Source organism: Pyrenophora tritici-repentis, chromosome 10 (genome assembly GCF_003171515.1).
Source record: "Pyrenophora tritici-repentis strain M4 chromosome 10, whole genome shotgun sequence".
In the NCBI taxonomy this organism is placed as follows: Eukaryota; Fungi; Ascomycota; class Dothideomycetes; order Pleosporales; family Pleosporaceae; genus Pyrenophora; species Pyrenophora tritici-repentis.
Genome location: NC_089399.1, coordinates 566890 through 585778, shown reverse-complemented (window position 1 = coordinate 585778; position 18889 = coordinate 566890). Strand labels below are relative to the sequence as shown.

General features: G+C 52.7%; 5 protein-coding genes across 5 annotated transcripts; 4 read left to right on the top strand and 1 right to left on the bottom strand.

Moving 5' to 3' along the window:
* Positions 1-123: 123 nt before the first annotated feature.
* On the bottom strand, positions 124-3371 carry PtrM4_040530 (KIP1, Kinesin protein; the record flags this gene model as incomplete). Its single annotated transcript, XM_001937613.2, has 3 exons — positions 124-675; positions 723-2876; positions 2928-3371. The coding sequence occupies 3 exons, from the start codon at positions 3369-3371 to the stop codon at positions 124-126; spliced, it is 3150 nt and encodes a 1049-aa protein (XP_001937648.2).
* A 562-nt stretch (positions 3372-3933) lies between these two features.
* PtrM4_040520 (IleS, Isoleucyl-tRNA synthetase) lies at positions 3934-8996 on the top strand (the record flags this gene model as incomplete). The annotated part of the gene is made up of 5 exons (XM_066104378.1): positions 3934-3985; positions 4033-4874; positions 4932-5516; positions 5911-8844; positions 8868-8996. The coding sequence occupies 5 exons, from the start codon at positions 3934-3936 to the stop codon at positions 8994-8996; spliced, it is 4542 nt and encodes a 1513-aa protein (XP_065958942.1).
* A 3259-nt stretch (positions 8997-12255) lies between these two features.
* Positions 12256-15389, top strand: PtrM4_040510 (high affinity phosphodiesterase; the record flags this gene model as incomplete). The annotated part of the gene is made up of 6 exons (XM_066104377.1): positions 12256-12454; positions 12504-13155; positions 13201-13367; positions 13413-14014; positions 14065-14857; positions 14908-15389. 6 exons carry the CDS (start codon positions 12256-12258, stop codon positions 15387-15389), a joined length of 2895 nt encoding a protein of 964 aa, XP_065958941.1.
* A 1060-nt stretch (positions 15390-16449) lies between these two features.
* Positions 16450-17054, top strand: PtrM4_040500 (uncharacterized protein; the record flags this gene model as incomplete). The annotated part of the gene is made up of 2 exons (XM_001937617.2): positions 16450-16605; positions 16707-17054. 2 exons carry the CDS (start codon positions 16450-16452, stop codon positions 17052-17054), a joined length of 504 nt encoding a protein of 167 aa, XP_001937652.2.
* A 302-nt stretch (positions 17055-17356) lies between these two features.
* On the top strand, positions 17357-17910 carry PtrM4_040490 (uncharacterized protein; the record flags this gene model as incomplete). Its single annotated transcript, XM_066104376.1, has 2 exons — positions 17357-17846; positions 17903-17910. 2 exons carry the CDS (start codon positions 17357-17359, stop codon positions 17908-17910), a joined length of 498 nt encoding a protein of 165 aa, XP_065958940.1.
* Between the last annotated feature and the right edge of the window lie 979 nt (positions 17911-18889).

Genomic DNA, 18889 nt, shown 5'->3' with positions numbered 1-18889 from the left:
CCGTGCCGAGGTGCGAGATGGTGTGGGCGTGCGCACTAATCGAAGGGGGGGAAAAAGATTGGATTGCTAGCGGTGGTGCCGAAGATGTCGGTTGGTGAGGGGAGGCTAAGGGTGCTGGTCGCATCATTGAAGATGGGTTGTTTGGAGGGGCTGCGTGTTGCAGATTCGGCGGTGTTGGAACGGTCTCGAAGGCGGGGATAGTATCGTCTCGTGCGGTTCGGTACGGGGGAGGTTGGATGGGACGGCGTAAGATACGCGTTGAGGAGTCTCGCCGGTCGGGTTGTATTCAAGCAAGTTTTGGTTGCTGACGGATTCGCGGAGCTCATGGAGTGGTGCGCGAATCTCGGCATCTGCTGCGAGCGAAGGTAGTGTCTCCTTGAGGGTGCTTGCTTGCGCGGACATGTCAGATTCCAGAGATTGTACTCGGTCAAAGGACGAAGACAGATGATCGCCAATGCTGGAGTACGACGCTGCTACTGTTGACGATAAGGCGGCAAGAGAGGTTGTGTGGGCGGTGTGGTGTGTGTTGTTCTGTTCGCGGATACGAGCAACGATATCGTCCAGAGCCTGTAGTTGGGTGTCGAGGTGTGCCATCTGTGCTTCGACCGTCTTGATTGTGCTTTCGTGGACAGACGTAGTTGTCTCCTTGATTGAGGTGGAATGCTGAGTTGCGGCCTAGTCATCATTAGCATATGATTATGATAGTGAACTGGTATACCTACTGCAAAGTCTGACTTGATCTTCGTCTTGACGACATCCCTTGATTTGGATACACCTGCCAAGATGTCTCGCGACTTGTCTGACCACGCCTTCACCCCCTCGGTGTAAGCGCCCTGCTTCTCCTCGAACGCAGTGTTGGTGGCCTGGATTTCTTCACGCATAGCGGAGAGCCTGTCATCTAATCTCTTCTCCTGCGCATCAGCACTTGCATTGACGAGCGCAGTGATCTGCGAAAGCAGCTGTTGGCGGTCCTCGGCTGACTTTTGCTTCTCTTCGTCTACAACCTTAGCCAGTTGGTCTTGCGATGCCTTGTTCGCCTTAATCAAGGCTGCGTTGGTCTCTACGACCTGCTGGTGAAGTCGCTCGTTCTCTGCCTGCTGTTCGTTGAGATCCTTGACCAAGTCGTCAAAAGTGGTTTTGAAGTCGCGCCCGAGTCCTGCATAAGACGCGTGAACTTGGGTGTGGAAGGCGTCTAGTTCTGTGATGATGTTTGCTGAGATGGTTTCAGCCGCTGCGGAAAGCTCATCCAGACCTGCCCCAATCTTGATCTTAACATCCTCGCGTAATGTCTTAATCTCCTCCAGGACTTGGTTCATGTGATCGCGTGCCTGCGCAGTCTGCCCGTTGACTTCTTGCTCGGATGTTTGGTAAGCCTCCATCTTTTCCTGCAAGAAAGATTGCGAGGCACCTAGCTTCTCCAGTTCATCTGTGACAAAAGCCTGCATGCGTTCGGAAATGGCGTTCATCAGCTGTTCTTGTTGTTGCTGAAACTCCTCTATCCGGTCTTCCACCATACGAGTGGTATCCACGACTTGCGTCTGCGATGAATTCCAGTTGCGTCTGTTTTGCGATTGAAGCTCTGACTTTCGGCGGATCTTGGACCGTAAACCATCGATGGCTGAGGTAGTCTTTCCTAGCGTCGAAATCATGTCTCTTCCGACTTCTGCCAGCTCTTGCTCCGTCTTCTGGTGGGCCTTTCGTAGCTCCGTCTCTTCGGCTAGGTTTGTGCGCGTATGTTGGAGGACAATCTCCGTCTTCTCTAGGATACCCTTAGTACCATCCAAGGCCAACTGCGTCTGTTCGTTATCTTTCTTAAGGGTTTGGAAGCTCGTGGTCAGCTTGAAAAGATCTTCCACCTTGTTACGAAGGTTGACTTCCATAGTCTCGAGGCGATCCCGCTGCTCTTCACTGAGGATGCGCCTTGACTCGCTGACTGTTGTAATTTCTTCGTAGTTTTCCTGAGTAAGATATACACCGTTCCGTTGCCGGGTCGCAATCAATTCACTCTTCAACTTCTCAATCTCGGCCGTGTACTCCTTGAGTAGAGTCTTCTTGTTGATAGCTTGGTTGACCTGTGGCTTGTTCCGGATATTCTTGGCACGAAATGCGTAGTCCAGGGTCGATATGGTTTCCTCCAGGTTGCTCTTAGCTGGTGAAAGGGTAGCAATAATGCATGTCTTGGTTCGGCCACCCAGCGAGTCTTGTAACAGACGGGTCAGTTTTGACTCTCTGTAGGGAATGTGAGAGCTGCGTTCGACAAGGGCGTTGATAACGCGACCCAATGTTAGCAGACTCTTGTTGATGAGACCAGCTTCAGCAGCGCGCTTGTTCTCAGCACCGCTGCGCTGAATGTTCTCGCTACCAGCAAGGTCGACGAGGTTGAGCTTTCCAGCACTCAAGTATTCCTGGCCATCCTCTGATGTTCGCTTGATATATACGGTAATGGTGAAAACGGTATGACTTCGCGAACTCAGGTCATTGCACTTGGTGGCAGCAACTTGGCGCTTGTGACTTCCATTACGCAGCAGCGTGATACCCTCGGTGGCGCTCTTCAGGTGGCATTCCTCCATACCCTGGACCATGGTTGTGGTTGAGCCCTTTTTGCTGTTGTCGTCGAAGATTTTGAGCTTGGTGGCATCGTCGGCGGAAAGCAAATCGCGTAGCTCTTCGTTGTAGAGCTCGATGAAGGAACACTTGACCGAGTTCTCGATCTCGTCGGCTTCGAGACGCTGGAAGAGGGCATATAGTACACGGGGAATGATACCGGCGGCGTCTGGGAGGGGTAGGACGTTTGAGATGTCACCCGTCATGGTGTACGTCTTGCCTGTACCTGTCTGGCCATAGGCGAAGATTGTGCAGTTGAAGCCATCGACGACCTAGTTTGGTATTAGTGGCGTCCCTTGTAGAGTCGCATCATGCTGGCTCACCTCGTTGAGAATTGGCAACACGACGTCTTCGAATATCATGTTCTGGTCGGCTGCGGGCGAGAAGACCTTGTCAAACTGATACGTCTTATTGCTGAGCGCACTTGGGCCCATGGAAAGATCCACAGCAGAGCCCCTGATTCCGTTGGTTGACACTACGACTCCGCTATTTTCGCGCACTTCGCGATCGTTGCGCCCTCTGCATCGTACCACGACGTTGATATTGGTCTCCTCTCCTTCCGTCTCAAACTCGCGCTCTTTGCGTTTTAGGGGTGACGGTCGCGGGGCTCTCGCTGTCGAAGCCACCGATTCTGCTCTCGACGAGCGGCCGTCCATTGCAGGAGTTGCTGAGCGACCACGCGCCAGATGTGGTGGTCGCGTCGTGGGTGGGCGCATTAATGTGGTATTCCGCTTGACCGGCGCGCCTGGACGGGGTAGGCCAGACATGATGGCGTTCGGTGTAGGTGGAACGTATATGTGCTGGCGTTAGTATGGCGAAAGACTGGTGTTGCAGGAGAGTAAACAATCGGTAAACACATGCAGACAGGGATCTCAGCAGCTACAAAGCACGGACTCACGCCATCTCCAGCATCGCGCTACGTCAACGTCGGTACCTGCATGATGCTGCCTTGTTACTGTACATGACATGTAGGTAATGCAGTCGGTACATGTATATTGTTGATTCGCCCTGCCTGACCTCTTTCGCACTACAAACAAACACAGTAGCTTGTTCGACGCTGCCATTCACGACCCCACCATCCACCCCTCATAGACAGCATACTGTCGCCGACTTTATTCTTGAACCGTATTGCCCCGGCACTTGAGCTTTATTCACTGCTTTTCCCACTGCTGGCTTACTCGTCGTATCTTGTTTGAACTTGGCTCAACTAGTCACGCTGCTGTCCTCGTGGACAAAGCACGAGCTCCCGCCGTCTGCAAGTCAGGCCGCCCGTCTACAAGCACTCACAGCGACATCTCACTACCCTCCCACATTTGATACAAGCCCATCATGGAAGATGGCAGCATGCAGTTACAGCCAGGGCGCAGTGTAGGATTCATGAGTTCGTCCTGACCGCCTCGGAAAGTGATCAAGCTAACGGCAAGACAGCCCTCGGTTGCTCCCTACACGAAGTACTGACGACGATCAAAGCCGAAGTCAAGGCCTTTCCACGCTTCCAGTTATATCACGATGAACTACGACCCATCTCATCTCCAACCCAAGTCGTTCTCCCTGACAACGGTATACGATTGCAGTTTGACGGTCCTGACCAGCGGCTACGCCTCATCGAAGTGCTCGATTTCGCCAAAGCTAGGCTGGTATACAAGGACATTGAGGTATACAAACCAGAAGGTGGCTTTACTGGGGGTGCGCCCGGCCCCAGGTTCCGCCATGTCTATGACAAACTACTAGGGCCAACATACGGCGGAGAGTACGTACCTCCACGGTCGGAAGATCCTAACGCCAGGGGCACGTATAACCTGTCGTATCCGGGAATCGCATTCAACTTTCCCGTTCAGCACTCTGCATACTCTCCCAAGAAAGACTTCATCTCACTACTTTCGTCGTCGGCTACAGGTCCTGCAACCTCCATGGCCGTCTTCAACGGTGAATCTTGGCAAAAGGCTCGCGGGACCCTCTTCACAGCCCCACCACCAAACCCAAGATCTTTAACTTTGGGAAAAGCGAAAGATGGTAGCCCAGATGAGATTGAAACAGTGAAAATACATGGGGAAGGCAGGGTAGAGCTCGTCAGGCGCTCAAGCCCCCCGTTTTGGATAATTCTTAGTGAGACAACACCCCAGGACTTGATCATGGAGTTGGGAGCCCCCGACTCGATCTATCGCAAGAATGACCACCGCTTGTCTATTCACAAGGATCGGAGAACCAGTGATGCCTCCGATCTCTCCCCTGGTGGACTCACACCCGACGATGACTCGGATCACGGATCGGTCATACGAAGCGATGATGAGGATGCGTGGGATGACGATGATGATGCAACGGTCGAGGCTCAAGAGCGAGAAGTTGCGGCAGCAGAACATTTCTACAATTACTATCACCATGGATTCGACATACTCATCTCACAACCAACGCATATATCCCCACCTTCACCCACCGCAGAGAGAAGAGAAGCTAACTTGATTGAAGAAGGGGAGGTTGGCGCGCAGCCACTCAATCATCTTACTGCAGTCAAGATTATATTTCACGGCAATGTACCGGGATCATATCAATTCAACCGCCATAGAAGAAGCAGGTGGACGCTCGAACACGTGCCTTCTGCAATGTACAAGGACCCGCTTAACTCAGAAATGGGATTTGGTGATATTTCCGGAAGGTTGAAGGAAGTATTCAAGACTTCCTACGAGAACGAGGAACAGGAGCGACTGCAACAGCGCGGCATGGCCTTGAACAGAGGCTGGGGCGACAGCCCCGGTAGCAGCTGTGAGCTTCTCGGGGGATGGGAAGATAGCTCTGGAAAGAAGAGCAAGTTTGCAAACGCTGGTAGCGTGCTTATGGAGGGTGCCGCTGATGTCGGTAATGTCGAATTGTTCGGCTTCCCAGGTATGGTGTTCGAAGTGATGAAGAACGGAGCTGTGAGCTCGTTGACTGTATACTGAGAGCAGACCGCGCGTTGATAGTCGCAGTGTTTCATACAATGTCTATATGTTTAGGGAGACGCTGGGTTCCCGCATGTTATTGCAGGACGGAGTTCTGGCATGCAGGCGCAAGTGCAGGGAGCATAGAAATTGATTCAGCATCAATGAGATAATCAATAAAGAAACATTACATCCTAAGCTTTTCCATTCTAGCATCTTATCTCTCACCCTCGCATGCAAGATGACCCTGTTGCTCAGCTACCTCCGCCTTATCACCGAGCCTAGCCGAACCATCACCAGAGACTAAATTGATCTCCAAAAATGTCTCGAGCATCAACACCTTTTTTCCGAAAAGAACAGCACCGCCCATAATGCTATTATGCTAACCCAGGCCCGCAATCTCCCCCGCGTATCATGGTCCAAAACGCTCAGACTGCCCAAATCGAGCTTTCCTCCACGACCACAAGCGTCAAAGACACCAGAATACCTTCGACGATGCACCGATGAGCTATACGCATGGCAGCGAAGCCCCGATCGCATCATCTACAATGGATACCAGGGACAGCAGAAACATGAAGGATTAGATGTATCTGGGGAAATTGGGGGCAGCGAACCCACGAAGGAATTTACGCTACACGATGGACCCCCGTATGCAAACGGGCCATTGCACATCGGCCACGCATTGAACAAGATCACAAAAGACGTCATCTGTCGGTTCCAAGTCGGACAAGGGAAACGGGTATCGTACGTGCCCGGTTGGGACTGCCACGGCCTACCCATTGAAATCAAAGCGCTCCAGGCGCAGAAGAAAGATGCAGCGCAAACAGACGCCGTAAGCGTACGCCGAGCTGCGCGCGAGCTAGCAACGCGGACAATCAAGGAGCAGAAGAAGGGCTTCAAAGAATGGGCTGTCATGGGCGATTGGGACAATGCGTATCAGACTATGGAGCGGGAGTTTGAGATACGGCAGCTGGGTGTGTTTAAGAGCATGTTTGAGAAGGGCCTGGTTTATAGGATGTTCAAACCGGTGTATTGGAGTCCGAGTTCGAGGACGGCGCTGGCAGAGGCGGAGTTGGAGTATGATGAGGGGTTTAAGAGTTTGGCGGCTTTTGTGAGGTATCCGGTCAGGGTCGAGGAAGGGTTGAGGGTGAAGCTGGGTGGTGTGGAGGGTGACATTAGTGTTATTATTTGGACGACTACACCGTGGACGCTGCCTGCGAATAAGGCGATTGCTGTGCATAGGGATATGCAATACTGTCTTGTCAAAGATGCTGAGAAGGGCAATGAATTGATACTCATTGCGGCTTCAAGAGTGGCAGAGTATGAAAAGATTCTGGAACAAAAACTTGAGATTGTCGTACCAGATGTCCGTGGCTCAGACCTCGTCGATCAGGTTCAGTACGAGAACCCATTCCAAAAAGCGAACGGACTTCAACCTATCATCCACGCAGATTTCGTCACAGATTCTTCCGGTACCGGTCTCGTCCATCTAGCACCGGGACATGGAATGGACGACTACAACGTCTGCATGTCCCTTAACGTCCCCGCCTTCGCCCCCATAGACGACGCCGGCGCCTTCACAAAAGACGCTTTCCCAGAGCACCCTGAACTTCTCGAAGGCCTACCAGTCGCCGACATTAAGAAAACCGGTAGCAATGCCGTGTGCAAGTACCTCGAGCAACTGGACATGCTACGTGCGAAACACAATTATCGACATAAATACCCCATCGACTGGCGCACTAAAGAACCCGTCATAACACGCGCAACAGCGCAATGGTTCGCAAACGTTGAGGGCATCAAAGCTGCTTCCATGAAATCAATCTCAAACGTGAACTTTTTACCAGAGTCTGGCCGCAGCCGCCTCGAAAGCTTCATTCAGGGCAGAAGCCAATGGTGTATATCCCGCCAACGCGCCTGGGGTGTACCCATACCCGCATTATACAAAGTCGAAGACGACGGGACACTCACTGCAACAATGGACTCGGACACAATCACCCACATCATCGACATCGTCAAACGCCGCGGCATAGACGCCTGGTGGACCGACCCCCCAGACGACCCAGCCTGGACACCACCCCACCTCACAGGCACAGGCACATATGTCCGCGGCAAAGACACAATGGACGTCTGGTTCGATAGCGGAACAAGTTGGTCACTCCTCCCCCCGCCACAGCACCCCGACAAACCCCTTGCAGACGTGTATCTAGAGGGAACAGACCAACACCGCGGATGGTTCCAATCCTCACTCCTCACATACATTGCCACACATTCGTACACAACAAGCGACGCGGTGGTAAAAGCGCCGTATAAAACTCTCATCACCCATGGTTTCACCCTCGATGCACACGGCCGTAAGATGAGCAAGTCGTTGGGAAACGTTGTTTCGCCTGCACAAATCATGTCTGGTGAATTACTCCCGCCTGTTAAACGCAAGAAACAAAAGGGGGGTGCCGCTACAGCGAACAACACTGCTGCAAACGAACGTAATTACGACACCCTAGGCGCAGACGCACTCCGCCTCTGGGCCGCCACCAGCGACTACACCCGCGACGTAACAATCGGCCAACCCATGCTCGTCGCCATAAACACTTCTTTGCATAAATATCGCGTCACTTTCAAGTGGCTGCTCGGAATCTTCTCTTTAACAACCTGTCCCCCGCCGTTTACCTCGTTCAACAACACTCTTTCCCCCCACGATATCGCCAACTTGGGCCATCTAAGCGACCGTCTTGCACTGCACCGGCTAGCGCAGGTGAGCAAGGATGTACATGCGTGTTATAGTGGCTACGAATTCTTCAAAGGTGTGGGCGCGGTGAATAGGTATATTGGTCTTGATCTCAGCGCGGGATATTTCGAGATGATCAAGGATAGGGTGTATACGGGGGAGAAGACGGAATGTGAGGTGCTGCAGAAGGTACTTGGAGTGGTGTTTTATCAGCTACTGCAGATGTTGGCGCCGGTTGTACCGTTGTTGGCCGAGGAGGTGTGGGATCATGTTCCGAGTAAGTTGAGGGAGGGTAGTGTGCATCCTGCGAGGGCAATTTGGAACCCGTTGCCACAAATAGAGGGCACGGAGGCGTCGGAGAAGGTGGGTAGGGTGCTCGGGGTATTGGGGGATAAGATCAGGATCGCGCAGGAGAAGATGAGGGCTGAAGGCAGGATTGGGTCCGGGTTAGAGTGTGGAGTTACGATTTACCTAGAAGAGGAGGGTGTGGAGCTATTGGGCGGCTTGTACTGTGAGGCCATGGGTTTGGTCGGGAGGCCTACGGGTATGAGTGCTGAACTGGTGGGGGAGGTGGAAAAGCAACTTGAGGAACTCTTGGTGGTGAGTCAGGTTAATATCCGCAGTTTGCCTTCCTCTACCACGACAGATGCGCAAACATGGGCATGGTACGCAGAGGAGGAAACGACGCTACCCAGTACTGTAGCATCTACAGACTCTACACAAGATGGTGCGACTACGACTACGCTACATAAAGCGCGAGTGGTTGTGCACCCGCCTAGTCGCGAAAAGTGTCCGCGTTGTTGGCGGTGGGTAAAAGACGAGCATGAGGAGGTTTGTGGGAGGTGTGCGGGTGCTGTTGGGGAGATGGAAGCAAGGCAGGAAGAAGGACAGGAATGAGATAGTTGTATGATTATGTGCTATTTAATATACTCAATTGTAAAACCTTCATTCCGGTTGAAAAAAATTAAACGAAATAAAAGGCATAGAATATACACTGTGATCCAAGACGAAAAAACCATTTGGTTTACCTGATCCGATAAAAGCTTGTACCTGGCCTTTTCCCGAAACTACAAGTCTACAAGTAATGTTGATGCTTAGCGGCGAATTCGATCTTCAAACGCAGTATGGCTGTTACAGCAATAGAAACAGAGCAGTTGATGTCACTTTCTAGGACTTTGCACCCAACCAGTTTTTTCCCGGTCAGCTCCTTTCAATCAAACTAATGTAAAAGTCACTGTCGCGCGACTCCTAGCTTGATGGCTTGCTCGCAGAACAAGGCGGTTGGTTTGCCCATGTCGGGTGTTTTGTACATGTGTGTCTGATGTGCTGGAATGCACTTTTGCTGATACTATGTTGTGCAGTATCGTTGGGATACATTTACTGTATTAGTGTCTGTAATATTGATAATTTATCTATGTATATAGTGTTGTTGGATACATGTACTGTATTAGTGTCTTGAATATTGATGCTTTATCTATGTGTGTAGTATCGTTGGATACATTTACTGTTTTTGGTGTGCTGGAATGTGAGTTCAAGTCAGTAGGATGGGTGCGGCTGGATGCACGTACCGTGCTGGGATGTCGACAGGCTATGTGTGATATAGTTACCGTAATGACATCAAGTTAGTACTATACCGAGGGTACAGGCTATTTTGTAGAGTATGGTTGCTGGATACATTTACCGTGTTAATGTGATGGAATGTGACATTGAAGTTTGTACTATGCTCAGGACAGGCTATTTAGTGTACTTGAAAGTATCTAGGTAATGTGATGGGTATAGTGCAATGTGTTATGGCTATGTGCAACGGGTATTAGCACCAGATTGCCGTGTTGCATCCCGTACTGAGCACTGACGTATCACGAAATCATGATTGGAAGTTTGGACGATGCGGTGTTGCACACTTGGCGCTGGGATCGAGATGATTCGTGAGCGGGACGAGAGCTTAGGGCTCGCCAGGCCTGCACTTCATTTCCATGAAGGGCATCGACCCCGGATTTCAGCTGACCAAGACACGAGGATCGGCGGCTCTGAGGCTTGTCGAGGCCCTTATCTTTGACGGCGTAGCCAATCGGACGACGAAGGCATGAGTACGAGATTGAGTTGGGTGGACAGGGGTGATAAATTGATGAGCAAATGGCAGAGGGTGTGTGCGTGTGCTGTCTGTCTCTGGCCGTCCTCTTGTGGCCTCTTGTTCTTTTTTCCCAGCGCATGGAGCGACTGTTGTGGATGGTCACGGACCAGGCGCTGCTTACGTGTAGCTGGCCGAGGCTTTTCGGCATCAAAACAGGCGCACCTGCCGCTCTGGTGCTAAGGGTGGGACTGGGTCAGGCGAGGACTAGGAAGGAAGTTGGACAGCATCGGTCGTGTTTTCAGTTTGGGTTGTGTCATGGATGCTTGGGTTGTTAGGTGTCATGGTGAATGCCGTGTATCGTGTGGCCGAGTGCAAAACATGAGCGAGGGTAAGTAGAGGTAGGGCTGGTTGACGAGGTGCGACCATGTTTGGGAGTGCAAGCGGACCGAACACGGGGCTCGCTCGGTCCCCACAGACGCAGGCAGTGACGAATGGCGGATCTGCAGGCAGGAGCCACCGGCGGGAGGGTGAAGTCGAACAGGAAGGGACTCGCAATCGACTCGGGCAGGGTAATACGAGTCGCCGCTTCCAGAAGACTTCCTCGCTGGGGTGAGATGACGAATGCTGAATGCGTGGATGATGAGATTCAAGACATGGACTGGAACTACTGCATGCGTCCGAGAAGGCGTAATGTAATCTTTTCAGCATCGTGGGCCAGGCCAGCCCGCCATGGGCAGTGTTTCAGCACAGAAGCCGTCCTGCAGCCAAGCCATGCGCGAGCGGCTCTGGCTTCGCAGGCTTTCATGTTTACAGTGCGGTGCAGTAATATTATGTGCAGTAGCAATAATCGCAATACTTAGCAATAGCTATAGTTATAGCTATAGCACCGGTAGTAGCCTTAAACAAGCTGTGGTGCGGCAACATGCAGCAGCGAGACACAACGGACAGATGGTTGGCCGCAGGGCTGGCCATGACGGGGCGCGGAGGATTTGGCGGGCTTGCAAAGCTTCCAGAAGCCTTGGTTCGGCTTCTTTGGCGCTGCTTTGTCGGTTTCGAGTGGGGAGAGGCTCTGACCTACTACCAACCCACTGCCACTTACCGTCCGACGCCTGATCTTCCCCCCCCCCCCAGCGTCTTTTCCCAGCCCGATGCTGCTCACCGTCGAGGCGAACCTGCGAGTGCGCTGCATGCGACACTGACGCCGAAGCCCCAACGCCCCTGTGTCTGCGTCTGCACACCAAAGCCCCCCTCGAGGCCTGGCGACGGCGCTGCGTGTCGAGTGCCCCGACCTCAAACACGCTGCAGCGCCATCCGCCCGTGACTTTGCTGCATCGCGCATACGCAGTTTGGAAGTGTGGACAGGTGCCGACAAGTGCTTTGTAGTCGTTCGCAGTTCTCCCCCTCAGTGAAAAAAAAGCCATCGACTGCTTCCATCCCGCAAGCACTGGGCCGCAACTGCGAACTGCCTACTGTCTGCGCCTGCTGCTGCTGCTCCTGCTCCTGCTGGCTGTATCCTCCCGCGCAAGCACCTGCCCACCGACCACCAGTACCAGCTCCCGTAACCGCTAGCCAGCCTCGCCTGTTGTAAACATAGGCACGCACGCACGCACGCACGCACACACACTCTCTCGGCTTCGTGTGCACGACTACCACCCGTTCTGTCGCACCGTCAGGCTGTCCTGGAGCCTGCACCCACGTCGCCGTTTCAGAAGCCATCTCAGACCACCGGGCGCATTCCCGTCGTCCCCATCGCAGCGCTCCCCCACGCTTCTAGAGCCTCTGCCCTGTCCCGAGTCCGCTGCCGACTGCGACTCTGCTCCATTTCCTCCACACGTCCCATTGCGCTCCACCAAAACCCCCCATTTTGCGCCAAAGCGTAAACACCCTCCCCTCTGCGCTGGAGACCAGTGCTGGCTGGTCGCCGCACATAGGCGGAGACGATGGATCATGGCGCGTGCAATGTAGTTTACATTGACCGCAGGGCAAACGACGAGCATGTGCGCAAGGAGACGCTGTCCAAATCCCTCGTTGCGAGAACCAGCACCGGCAATGTAGGCCAGAGTTATTTTGCCCTAGGCAAGACGTCACCGCGCGAAGTCCACGACAACGTCGAGGCCATTCTCTCCATATCCAATGAAGGCATGCTACCTACCAACCTCCCCATGGTCAAGACTAACCCGCGCCCCAGTACACATCTGCAGCACCGGCAGGGCCTGCTTACAGAAGATCACCCAGCTCATCGAATCCACAAGAAGCAGCATACCCACCTTTGTCATAATAGACATTCCCTACGACGAAGAGCAGCGCATGAAACGCCTGTCCCGCGAACCGCGCACTCCCTCGCCCACGTCGTCGCGCCTCAATCGCATCGATTACAACGAACCCGACGACATCTACGCAATGCACCTCCTTACTCACATTTCGTCTGAGATATCCTCACGCAACTTCTCAAAGCTCGTCGTGCCTGTAGTCATGCTATCTGGCTTGACCCACGACGAGCCATCTTCGTCTGGTCCACTCCCTTCGCCTGGTCTTCAATTATCCTTCTCGCTCGGTGACTCGGTCCGGTTAAATCGTTATCTGGATGCGGGCGCCGTCGACGTTTTGACAAGTCCAATGTCTCGCGATCGCATGCTTGGACTGGCCGTGCACGCCTATCGGTTACAAAAGGACTTTAGTCGGGAAGAGGCCAGTTTCCTGACTACTAAGCGCAATCGGAAGCTATCATGGGTCGGTGTTGACGATACAAAACCGTATGCCTATCTACGCGAAGCCATGGTATCCAATCTCATGACTGGTATCTGCAACCCAGAGACTGTTGGAGACTCGCTCGAATCCACGTACGTTCGAATTTCCATGTAGCCGCTCATGACTAACCCCTCCAGTGACTTTCATCTTGACCAGGACCGTAAGAAAATGGTGGAATATCTAGTCGGAACCTGGGCCTTTTCCGCACACGACTTGACTGATGACGAGCTACTATACGGCGCCTTGGTAATGCTCAAGCATGCCCTGCAAATGCCTGAATTGGGCAAATGGGCAATAGCCGAAGGCAAGTAGCAAAAATCAATATACCGACTACGCTAACACTCTACAGACGAGATGATCATCTTCCTCTTAGCCAGTAGGACCGCATACAACGAGTTTGTCAAGTACCACAACTTCCGCCATGTCGTCGATGTTCTCCAGGCCCTCTTCCACTTCCTCGTACGAATCGGAACGCTGCCTCCGTACCCATCCGACTCGTCCAGCACCTACACCACACCCGCACCGAAATCGCCAATTGCTGGCCTTCTCAAGCCCTTCGATGCGCTTACGCTTCTCATATCTGCTATTGGACACGATGTTGGCCACCCGGGAGTCAACAATGCTTTTCTGGTCGCGTTGAACGCTCCATTGGCACAACTGTACAACGATCGCTCCGTTCTAGAGTCCTTCCATTGCGCTGCCTACTCACAGATTCTGCGCCGGTACTGGCCGAGAGCGTTTGCCGATATACCGATGCGGAAACTCATGATCAACAACATTCTTGCGACGGACATGGGCCTCCACTTCAAATACATGAGCGATCTAGGCAACCTACAACAAAAGGTTGCGCATGATAAAGGCGCGGTGGATACGTGGAACTCAAAGGTGCAGGAGGAACAGAAGGATCTGACGTGTGGTCTTCTTATCAAGTGCGCAGACATTTGCAATGTGGTGAGTCCTCCTCAAATGCCGGTTTATACTGCCATCTAATCCTTGCCGAGGCGCGGAAATTTGAAACTGCTGCCAAATGGGCCAACATCCTCACGGACGAGTTTAGCAATCAAGGTTTAATGGAGCAAGAGCTGGAAATGCCCTCGTGTCTATTCGGTGGTCCGCCTGTCCGGGAGGACATCATCAAGCTTGGGGAATCCCAGATTGGCTTCATGAACATATTCGCCAGACCTCTGTTTGAAGCTGTTGCGGATATATTGCCTGCAATGCGATTTGCCGTGGATGAGATGCTCATTAACAAAGATATCTGGGAAAAGAAGATACACGATGAACGGCACCGGAAGAGGAAGCCCAAGAATATGACTCTCGGGTTGACGACACCGGGCTTTAGTATTGACCCAACTCCAAGCCCGCTATCTGGAGGCTCAGTCCGGCCGCCCGTGAGAATACCTTTGAGTGCAATCAAGACCATCTCACCCGACGAGGCAGCTCGCCGAGGTTCGACTGGCTCGATACGTACCACGTCATTTGATTCAAGGAGATCATCCTCCATCATTGACAAAAGCTCAAGGCGATCTTCCACGACCGCTACTCCTGCCCAAAGAGCTGTGGGCTCCAGCGAAAACGCCGCCTCGTCAAGACGAGGCAGTAGAGATCCTAGTTTGACCGCGATATTGGTTACCCAAACTCAAAATGCAGACGCGCAAAAAGGACCGACAAAGGGCCCGGAGGAGCGCTCGCAAGGAGATCGCAAAGATACCTTGACAAGATCGTCCTCTCCAAAGAAAGAAAGGGACAATGCGAGACCTGTTACGGCTCCAGCCCATGCCAGGCGTAATCAAAGTGAGTGAACATCACTCAGGATATAATTACCATGAACTAATCCAGAAAAGCTCTCGATCCTTATCCTGCCTCGGAACCGTCGTCACAGAGTCACTCTCAAGTCGATCTCTCGCAAAACGCAAACGGTAACATAGGTGCCTCCAAGCTTCAACACTGGGACTCCAACAACAAGCTCAGTGCTGAAAGCAACGTAACGCGCTCCGATGGCTCGCGTGACTCGAGTTGGTGGAGACAAATGAGCTCGCGGCGACGCACTCGCGATGGTAGGAATGGCGATGTAGATGGACGCGCGCCATTGAAGGATGTAATGCCAGACTCGCTGGCGCCGCCCAGTACCGATTCGCCTACCTCGTCACCCACATGTTCTAGCCCTGGCCGGAAAACAACTACGGGAAAGATTATGAGCTTTTTCAAGCGAAAGCCTAGTAATCACCGGGAGCCAGAGAAGCAATTGTCTAGCTTCGGCAGTTCTTCCCAGTTGCGAACGCCACAGACCAGCGATCCTGGGCGATCACTCAACAGCGACGATTGATTTCAACGTCGCCTTTCTACGCCTCTAATTGACTTTACATTAATGACCCATGCCGCATCCGATACTACGGTATTTCCTTTAGTCTCAACATCTCACTTCAAAAGCAGTTTCTGGTCTGCGATGCTTGCTTTTGATTTTCATTCGTCTTTGGCGATTCCGGGGTACGATATCTCTTCGCATGGTACGGCAGGTCCTAGCGTAAAGCGCGGATACACCACAGAGGTTTACTTGTTCCACCCTCGGGTATCTTTTGGCGAACCGTTGTCCATGTTCTGGTGGGTGCGCCGTTGTTCAGGCTCCTCATTTTTGCACCTCACTCCTGCTTCGCACTTTTTGATGCGGTTACACCCCGCACATGCTGGAGGCTCCATCGCGCATTATGCTTTTCATCTCCAAACCTTTTGGGAGGGCTAGTTGTACCATTTTATCTTGCGACCCGCCAGGTCGCATTTGTTTACGCAGCTTTTCGTGTGTGTATGTGTGTTGTTTTCTTTTTTACGCGAAGAGGGTTCCTGTCACAAAAGGACAGGATCCCCTGCAGACCGGTGGACCAAGGACATTTGAGGTCGAAGAGCTTGGAAATACGAGGGAGAGTATGCAGCCTCTTGGGCGGAAGCCGGAGCAGCAAATTAACTCTACTAAGCTCGACGACGCTTGCAGCCAAATGGCAACTGATGATAAAACTCTCCGTAATGAAATGTCTATTCTCAACCTCTCAGCTTCTCAACAACCCGATTTTCTGTGTCGTCAAACATCTCACAAGAACAGTCGTGTCCAGATTCCACCAAAGCATTCGTAAATTCATCGGCAACCGCCGACGTCCTCCTTATCGAGGGTGTAAAGCACGAAAAGTGGTTCCTCTCCACGTCGTCAAACTACCCTGTTTCGGGCAAGACGCGGACCTATACCACATGCAGTGTGACACTAAACCCCACATTAGCTGTTACCGTACTTAACACATCACATGTTGAACCTACATACAGCTTCACGATCATCTCTTCACCTTTTCTCTCCCAATTTCCATCTCAATCACATTCCCTGTAAATAGTTAGCAATTACAATGGACGACAAGGTCAAATACCTCCTTTCGCTGCGTGCGGTCCGCGAGCGAGCCAAGTTGGTGGGAGAGGCGGCGGATGCTGGCAAATTGACGCATTTTGATGTTCATGAGGAGAGGTTGGATGTGGCGGCTGAGTATGTGAAGCGTGTTATTGAGGTATGTGTGGGTTGTGTTTAGATCTCATATCCTCGTATCCATATTCCACCCCTCCTGACCCCCCTCCCCCAACCCAAACACAACTCATCCCCTCCCTACAGCGCGACTTCGGCCCCGCCAACTACCACACGATCCCACCCCACGGCCGCTGGCAGCATTTCGACGTGGGCAGAATCCCGCGCATCGGCGCCCTACTCGAGGAGTGGAAAAAGTTCGGTTGCGACGACCTAGAGTCGACACGCCGACTAATCGATCTCTTCTTCGTGTCTGTGCTGTTGGATGCGGGGGCCGGTGACCACTGGCGCTATGTGGAACCGAGGACTGAAACCAAGTATGAACGTAGTGAGGGGATTGCGGTGGCGAGTTTGTATTTGTTCCGTGAGGGGGCATTTAGGAGTGGGGGGGAGATGGCGGCGGGGAGGGGGATGTGTGTTGATGGTGAGTTTTGAAATGTTTGGAGGGGTTGGGTTTTTGCTGACAATGTGATATGTAGGTAAGGGATTGCAAGATCTCAAGACTGAGGAACTGGCCCGAGGCTTTCAGATCTCAGACACGAATCCCATGCTAGGCGTGGAGTCGCGAGCCAACCTCCTCCGTAGTCTAGGCACGTCACTGCTTTCTCAACCCGAGCTTTTCGGGAAAGAAGGTCGACCTGGCAATGTCGTTGGTAAGTCCATCCATCCCGAAAACCCTACCCCTTTCATCACCACACCCACCCCATCCCATCCCAACTAACCCCGACATAGACTACATGAAAACCACATCCCCCGACGGAACAACCCTCGACATCCTAACCTTCTGGGATATTCTCCAAACCCTGCTCATCCCCATCTGGCCTCAAGACCGCACAGTTGTCAACGGCCAAGCACTCGGTGACGCATGGCCCCTCAGTACCTTGAAAACCGTCTCCGCTTCCACTACAACCGACGAAACAAACTTCATCCAACCCTTCCACAAACTAACCCAATGGCTCGCATACTCCCTCACCGTCCCCTTCACACGTATCCTGCACCACAAATGGGTAAACACAGATGCGCTAACCGCACTACCTGAATACCGCAACGGCGGTCTCTTCGTCGATCTAGGTGTGTTGAACCTGAAACCTGCGTCGCTGGAACGTGGTCTTGCCACTGCTGCGAACTCGGGTATTGCAAAGGGTGAGAATGCAGGTCTTCCGGCGTTTGCAGCGGGCGATGATGTCGTCGTGGAGTGGCGTGCTATGACCCTCGTGTTGGTGGATCGTCTGTATAAGTTGGTGCTGCAGAAGATGGCGGGTGTGGAGTTGAGTATGGCGCAGTTGCTTGAGGCGGGTACTTGGAAGGCGGGGAGGGAGGTTGCGAGGGAGAGGAGGCCGGTTGGGAAAGGGAGTCCGATTTTGGTGGTTAGTGATGGGACAGTTTTTTAGGTATGAGTGAGGGATGGGATGGGATGGGGTGGGGTGAGGCAGGGTACATTACTGTGAGTGTGAACGTGGACCGGAGGCAAATTGCATGAAATTTGTATGAACATGAAATTTGTATGAACATGAAATTTGTATGAACATGAAATTTGTATGAACATGAAATTTGTTATACACAGATATTGGAAACAGCCCCGAGGGGCAAAGAAGCTATCTACGTGAAAACCTCACTTACTATATTGCACCAGGATATCCACCCCTCGCACCTTTCATACCTGTCACTACTTCTCCACCCTCACCACCGTCTCGATCTCCCCTCCTACTCTGCTCTCCCTCCAGGCTATCCACACCAACAACACCCAACCCTTGCACATTCCCAGTACTCCCTCCGCTACTACTTCCCACACTCCCCTTATCACCAGGTATCCCCTCCATCCTCTTCTTCCTCCGTATGCGCCTTTGTGTCGGAGTCCCCTGTTGTTGAGGAGGCGTACTTGTCGTACGAGGCGAATCCCAATTCTGAGGCGCCATCCAATTCCTCACTGTTCTAAACTCTTCTTCCCCGCCTCCCCGTCTTGGAAGTGCGGGTTGGTGGGGTGATGGAGACAGTGATGGTGAGGGAGATGCGGGTGGAGAAGGGGAATGAGATCTAGACGGAGGATGGGAGCGGGATGTGCGGTAGGGTGTTGGGTGCCGTGGTGGAGGAGAAGAAGTCGTCGTTGAGTCCCGCGGCGGCGGTGGAGAAGACGTTTGATGTCTGGGTCTAGCGATTTTGGCTGTTTCCTCTTCTTCGGCTGTTACCTCTTCCCAGTGCGGGGTCTGATGCTGATTTCGGTCCCGGTCTTCGATCAAAGGACCAACTCCCGCCGCGTTCCGTGCAGCAAT